This window comes from Manihot esculenta, chromosome 8 (assembly GCF_001659605.2).
Source record: "Manihot esculenta cultivar AM560-2 chromosome 8, M.esculenta_v8, whole genome shotgun sequence".
NCBI lineage: Eukaryota > Viridiplantae > Streptophyta > Magnoliopsida > Malpighiales > Euphorbiaceae > Manihot > Manihot esculenta.
Genome location: NC_035168.2, coordinates 39,874,837 through 39,882,333, shown reverse-complemented (window position 1 = coordinate 39,882,333; position 7,497 = coordinate 39,874,837). Strand labels below are relative to the sequence as shown.

The 7,497-nt window shown below is 32.4% G+C and overlaps 1 protein-coding gene across 1 annotated transcript; it reads left to right on the top strand.

Moving 5' to 3' along the window:
• Positions 1 to 543: 543 nt before the first annotated feature.
• On the top strand, positions 544 to 7,038 carry LOC110619970 (serine/threonine-protein phosphatase 4 regulatory subunit 2-A). Its single transcript, XM_021763497.2, has 7 exons — positions 544 to 775; positions 2,427 to 2,507; positions 2,765 to 2,813; positions 2,921 to 3,017; positions 3,843 to 3,895; positions 5,242 to 5,304; positions 6,246 to 7,038. Exons 1-7 carry the CDS (start codon positions 675 to 677, stop codon positions 6,513 to 6,515), a joined length of 714 nt encoding a protein of 237 aa, XP_021619189.1. The 5' UTR covers positions 544 to 674; the 3' UTR covers positions 6,516 to 7,038.
• Positions 7,039 to 7,497: the final 459 nt, after the last annotated feature.

The following is a 7,497-nucleotide window of genomic DNA, read 5'->3' as shown; positions in this document are numbered from 1 at the left end:
TTTATATGAATAAAAGTGTATATTCACGTAATATACCAAATGCGTTATATAATTTAGTTAAATAGAGAGAATAAGTTCACCAAATAATTATAAATTACAAAACGCATCATGTATCTTGAGGTTTGACCTTCAATAGCTAAAGGTGACAAGTTTAAACGTTTTGAAAGAGTTGCCATCAATCAACTGAGCTGATGAATTTCTCACGAGCTTACCAAACCTTATTCAATTGGACTTATAGTTAAAAGAAACATCAAACATAATCTTTAATTGTTCATAGGAGGGGAACTAGCTTTTTCACTTCTTTGGCTTGGAAATAATATGGGAATGGGCATATAAATATAATTGGTTTTAAAAATTGTGTTTTTAATTATTATATATTATAATATGATAAACTATTTACTATATTTATTTTATAAATATAAATAATTAATATATATTTTTATTAATTATTTTATATAACAATAGTAATAATTAAATATAATTTATTAATCCCGTAAAATATAGCAGCAAAAATCAAATTAGAGTCCGTTATCAATTTACCAGTTTTCAGCCTAAATACTAAACGAGTTAAAACTTTACTGAATAAACCACGATTGGGTAGTATTAGGGTACCGGCGTCAGAAGCAGATCGTTAAAATATCTCTACTGTCATCAATAGAAGGCGAATAGCTCCGATGGCGATGGCTCCAACTGAAAATTCAGAGCAATCAGTCGCTTTATGCAACGATGCTGAGCACCGCGAAGCTAATATGGTTCCCAATTCCTTAAATCATGGGTAAATGCTTATTGCTTCAGATAGTTGTTTGAGTTTTATTGTCCATACAGAAGAATTAAGTTGGTGTTTAAAGTTCGTCGTCTGGAATTTTCTGATGCATAATAGCTCTTTGCTTGTTTCCTCTTATATGTGGACTTGAAGCTTGCTGTTCGGATAGGACAGAGATTAGAGGAAATTAATGAAACGATTTCTGATTAATGGGGTGTCATGTGTAATTTTTTCCCTGGATAATCTAGAATATTAGGGATACATTTGTGTGCAGTCTAATTCTAGCTCTGCATGCTAAATATGAGAATGCTAAGCTTATTTTAACGCCATAATGGGAACGGGCAATTGAAGGATGAGATGGCTGTCTCCCTTTGTATAAGACGTTTAGCAGTTGAGTTTTATTGTCCATAAGAAGTGTGCTTAGGAGTAGAAGGATGAAACTGTATAAGCGTGTGCAAGAGATGGGTAAATTGCACCGTGGGCCGAGGATGAGCTTTAATTTCACTTCATCTTGGCTGCTAAAGGGCATTCTGTTTCACTTTTTTTTACTTCCATTTCATCTACAATTTTGATCGTTGTTGCCAGAATTGTAAAATTTCTGGTGAATTACCTCACTGATTTGTAGTATGAATTGCTGCTTCTATGTATTTTGACTGTATTTGGGTGTTACTAATTGACATATCAAGGCGCCAAGAACCACAGAATAATAAAGTTCCTTTAGATGCCTAAGAAGAGAGAATTAGTTATAAGTGAAACTAGAACTCTAATATAGGAATTGATAAACTGAACAAGACTAAAACAAGAACAACTATGCTTTAAGAAGGAACAATAGACAGGCATAAAAAGTTGGTCTTTTATGTTTTTGAGAGAAAAGGAAGAAAACAAGAATCACTATTCGCTCTCCAAACACAAGGAATACAATTCCTTTTTATGGTTTTTATATTTTAAAGGAAGGAAAAAAAATATATATATAGAAAGGTAGAAATGAGAATGTTAAATATGCCAAACCTTTATGATAAGTGAATGAACTCGGCACAAGTAAATCCAACAAAGGTGGTTATTGGAGTCTTTTTGATTAGTCCAGGAGCCATATAAGAAGCTCAATGAATGAAGGTAGATGCCACTCTTGAAGAGATAAGTCTAGAATCAATCCGCTACAACCCAAAGGTTGATTAAAAATTTAAGATTTTTTAGCATAAAGCTGAAATTGTATTGAACTACTAAAACTTCTTCACTCTGATTATGCACAGTTTCATTACTTTAGTCAAGCCCATACACCCTTGCACTATACTCAGTACTCACACCAAGCTCCTTCCACCTAACATGCTTGTAATTGTCACCTTTCAGGTTCCATTAATGAAGCCTAAACATAGCCTATGATGTGGCACATTATATATTCCTTGTTGGAATATAATATCATATTAAATTTGAAGAAACCATGAGAGTGTTGTTGAAAACTTGTCCATGTTGGTGTACTACTTCCTATCCTCACTCTTTCTGTATTAAATCTCTGTAATTGTAAAGTTTTCCTCTTTCGCTTGTTGGTTCTTGTCTTCTTTTGGTTTATTCATACTGCAACATTCATCATCTTTCATAAGGTTCATGTATATAGGGTATTAACAATTTCTGTAATACTAAAGTAGTGTTGCACTTGGGAATTTAGAGGTGTAGAATCCAAGCCTGAGTTTGACAGAGAAGAAGTTAGAGGCATTCTTGAAGTTATTGCATCCACTGGGAAATTTTGGTACGTGTTTAGATTGATTTTAGTTTTTTCCATTGTCTGATTTGATTAATGAGGTTTGGATTAGTTTTAGCATGTAGTTTCTCTTATATAAATATAATTCATACAATTAACTAGATAAGATGGAAACATTTGTTTACATGTATAAGCTGGCATTGCATGTGCATAATATGAATTAAACAGATTCATTTTACTATTTTTAATATAAAGTGGATGGTCATTAAGATTCAACTCCTATTAATGTATATGGTTATACCTAGGCATGATTGGGACAAATTGAGGAGCATGATATCCTTTCATTTGAAGCAGGTATGGGAATTACACTAGCATGTAGGTCTCTTATTTATTCAAGCAATCACTTTCGTAATTGGTTCCTTGATGACAGTACTAACCTTTCCTTTTCCTAACTTGTCAAGGTTTTATCAGAGTATCCTGAAGCAAAAATGACCAATGAGGAGCAAAGTGCTAGACTGGGAGAAACTTATACTGAACTGGTGAAGAGGTTGGATGAAGGTAGATTCAAAACCGTCATTGGTTTGCTGTTAGCTGTCTATAAGATGAGTCTTGTTTACATTGGCAATACAAAGTTATTGAATTTGTTAATGTTAAGAAGGGTTATATTGACAAGATAGGCTATGTGTCATGTTAGAATGGTGAATTTGGAGTGGATGATTCATCAGAATTAACATGTTGGCATGGCTGTGCAGCATGCTTGGATTTATATCTCCCAAGTTTTAATGTTAGTTTTGTCTTGAACAGGAAGTTATCCTTATAGAAACTTAAAAGAAATTCTCTAAACAAGTAAATAACTTTCTGAAGGGTGAATGTCTATGATTTTGGCTGGAATGAATCTGGGGTCTTGTTATGCTGGATGTGATTTGAAAAGTGTGAACTTTGACTTTTGGAATAAGTTTGAAGCATGATCCCCAAGCCTTTATGATGGAAAGTTGGTGTCCTCTTGCTTATCATTCAATCCTTTTGTAATGTCCACAATTGTCCATTGTGGTCATTGGCATAATATAATACCATATGCTTTCTCAAAGGCGGAAGGACATGACAAAGCATTGGCACTTGGGAAGGAGAAGTATCCAGTAATTGATTACTCAGACCCAACCATAAACCAGAGTGCCATAAATGATTTAGTTATTGTCTCTTTGTGAGCCTTAAGTGTTGTGTAGTCTATGAGGCTGAGAATCTTATTTAGGATTTCTGTTGTCCCCATTGGAAGTAGTTTTTTGCAAACCACATTTTGTATGCTTTGGCTAATCGGAAAAATAAATTATATATTCCTTTTTATTGGATGAAACTATTTATACAATTTATGTTCCTGCTTTACAGCTCTTCATAGTTTTGATGAAGGTCCTCCTTTTACCCTGCAGAGACTCTGTGAGGTGATTATTTTATAGATTATGTTACTCTCCCTCTTGCTCTCTCTTTCTCAGTTGCTTACTCTATACCCTATTATGAGTGTAGTTTTATTTGGATTAGTGTTTTTGAGCTACTATGCCTTCTTTAATGATTCTTAGTTGTTGGACCTGTATAAATCCTAAAAGTTGGTTATTCAACAACTTGTAACTTTTTACTTTAAATAATCATCTAAACTTGTGAAAATCTATACATCTAGTTGCCAAGACTGGAAGGAGTAAATGTCCTGCATTTTAATTGATCAGTTCTAGGTTTGCAGGGTACATGATCCATTAGTTTGGACAATAAGATATGGGAGCTTCTACTTTGATATCTGTATGCCTTGTACTTAGCTTTAGGAAGAAAACTAAAACTATTTGTCCCAAGAAATTTCCTGTAAATGAAAGTTTGAGAAATGCTTAGGTTCCAGGGAAGCCATTGCAATGATGAACTCCTTTTGACTTATCTAAGTAAAGATTAATGGGTAAATATGTGTGATTTCCCTTCAATTCAGTTGTTATTGTCCCTAAGCATAAGAATGGAAGGCTGAAAAAGTTTTTGTATTTCATGGATTTGTTTCTGTCGAGCAGCAGAATTCACAAACTAATATATCTTATGGAGAAGTTCAAAAAATGTGGTTTTGTGCTTTTATTACTGAGCTCCTTTTTTCTTTGAACTTTTCTATTTGTGTTATCCAGCTGTTCGAACTTACCCAGTGTATCAAACTTTTTTATTTTTCTACATATTAATGCGTATTGGTTGCACTCAATCTTGCAATAGCATGCCACTTGGCAAAAATGTAATAAAATGCCATACAAGTTTGTCGTGTGACTTGTGTCAGCAAAATTAACACCATTACTCAATTTTGCATCAAAGTGGTAATGGCTCATTCATTAGCGTAAGATAGTGATCATGAAAAAACCTCCATCCCAATTCCCAAGTGATAAATCATGATACCATATACTTATTTTTGGTAATTTTTTCCTATATTTTAAAAATAAGCTAAACCTTTTGTCTAGTAATTGTTCTAGGAGTTCATGAAAATTTTTGGCATTAAATTTTTCATTGGATTGTGCACTGCACCATCTCTTGCTATATAGGTATTTACTTTTCTTATATATTTTCTTGTTATGTTTCAAACTATTTTAATAAGCATTAAGCTAGCAAATCCTTGGGCATTTAATACGAAAAGTACATAATTGTAATTTCAACACGGATTGACAACTCTGCTTCCCTGTTGATTTCTTTGTATGCGCTTATCCTTTTATTTTTGTGGCTTTACTATTGTCATATATTATTTTACAAAGATCACATTCAGTTTTATATTTAACAGATCCTATTGGCCGCAAGAAGTATCTATCCAAATCTATCTAAGCTTGCCCTTGCTTTGGAGAAGGTGTGTTGCTAAAAATTAGACATTGCTTCTCTCTCCCCTCCCCTTTCTTGGAACATCTGTTTTAATCTTCTTTTGATTTAACAATTTACTCTGCTTTAAATGCAACCTGACAGACACTACATTACTTGATAAATTGTATGAACTTTTACTTCTTCTTTTTTTCTCGATATATATATTTATACTCCTTTATTATTTTGCGATTAACTCATTAAATGCTTGAAGCCTTGAACTAAAATTGCAGTATATTGGATACCTAAACTTACAAAAATCATAACATTTAAACACAAATTAATCATGTTATTGATGAATTGTAAAAAAAAATAGTAGGAACAGTCATGCCTATTGTGGACTATATTTTAAATTTTGCTAATTGCAATCTAAATTTTTATAAAATGATAAAATTACTTTTGTTAAACGTTGTCAATTTATAAAAATATAAAACACAACTAAGGAAATTTAAAGTGTAGTTAGCAATACATATGATTAACTCTTACTTTTTTTCTGATAAATTTTCGATAATATTATTAATTTGTGTTTACTTATTATAAATTTTATAAGTTCAGGTGTTCCATAGGTTAATATTTTAGATCAGGAGTTCAATAGGTTAATTTCAACTAGTATATGGGTGCAAGTATATATATATATATTTTGTCACTAATAGAACCTCCATTTCGATATTTCCTGAAGTAAATAGTCTCATGTTGCAAGTTCTGTTGTGCGATTATTATTTTTGTACACGTGCTTGAATTTTGGGACTTCAATTTTTTATTTGGTTGAATCTTTCTGGTGTCCATACAAAATTAAGAAAAATGTAGATCATTAGTGCCTCAAAATAGTAACAGGTGGTTAGAATTAGCATTTTTGTTCAGTGCAAGATATTCTAATTGAGGTCATGTTATTCTGATGCTTAGCTTCACTAACATAACAAATCCTATTCTCAGAATTTGTTGGTAACCTCTACATTAACAGCTTGTATGGATCCTTATCCACAAGCAATGCAAAAGCTAGATGAACCAGATAAAGCACACGAGGTACCACAGCTGCAATCCAATTCAATACAAAATGGGGTTGAACCTATGGTAGATGGGGATGAGATAATGGCTGAGGTGCAGGAGGCTGATATTGATGATGATATGACCATTGATATGGAAGCCTTTGAAGAAATAGTTGGATCATCAGAATCAAATTCTACACCAACTGGAAATTCATAAATCTAGTTTATTCTTTTTGGTTTACAATACAACACCCTCTGCTAAGCTCGTGGATCCATTTGCTGAACTGCTGAGACTCTATTTGTACAAGGCAGGCATTGTGGTTGGCCACCCCTATTGCGTTTCATCCTTCAGGTTAGCAGCAGCAAGGGAAACCCATAGATCTGTGCTACATAGAATTAGAACATTTCAATCCATGTACCTTACTTGAATGGGGTATTTATACAATTGTCATCATGTAATTGCCTGACGGTTTCTTATCTCTAAAACTTGTTTTTGATTGTCATTAGAATTTTTTTCACTAGTTCATAGTGAACGAAATTGAAACTTCATAATCATATTGCTTAGTTTTAGCTAGATTTCATGAAATGGAGGACTTGAGGTTTTGTTGCCGCCGCGCCCTTTGTTTCCTGTGGTAGCTATAGCTTCCACCTTGTAAGTTGTTATGGACTTGAGCAGGCTATGATGTTGAGACATTCTTGAGGATTTAATGATGGGGTTATAGAAGTCTTTTTTTCAGTCAGGTCGATTGAGCATGCTAGATGCGTTACATGAATTTTCTATACTTGCATGCATGCTTCAACAATAAAAAATATAAAAAATATTTTTCTAAAATATATTTTTATATTAAAAGAAGTTATGTTTGAAATATAAAATTGATGTGTATCAAAACCACCGACAAAAAAGTGGCACTTTCTTTTCCCGAGGCCCATTACCGTCAAAGCTCAATTTACATTAATTCAAAATAGAAATATATAAAAATTTACATTGATTCAATCTAATCAATTTAATTTGATACAATTTAAAAGATTTTATAGATTTATTAAAAAAAAACTTTATAAGTAAATACATAATATTATTGAAATATACATAGTATGTCACATTTTTACTTCCCAATACAAAATTAATTAGAAAAATTTTATGAAAATATATGCATAATACAAGTTCTATCCTTTTTTATCTTAGGTATTGTATAAAAGTT

Bases quoted from the DNA above. Each gene is read 5' to 3' on its own strand.
- LOC110619970 (XM_021763497.2), top strand. From the start codon at position 675: ATGGCGATGGCTCCAACTGAAAATTCAGAGCAATCAGTCGCTTTATGC. The intron at 776-2,426 runs GTAAATGCTTAT...TTGGGAATTTAG, and splicing joins CCCAATTCCTTAAATCATGG to AGGTGTAGAATCCAAGCCTG. The intron at 2,814-2,920 runs GTATGGGAATTA...TAACTTGTCAAG, and splicing joins TATCCTTTCATTTGAAGCAG to GTTTTATCAGAGTATCCTGA.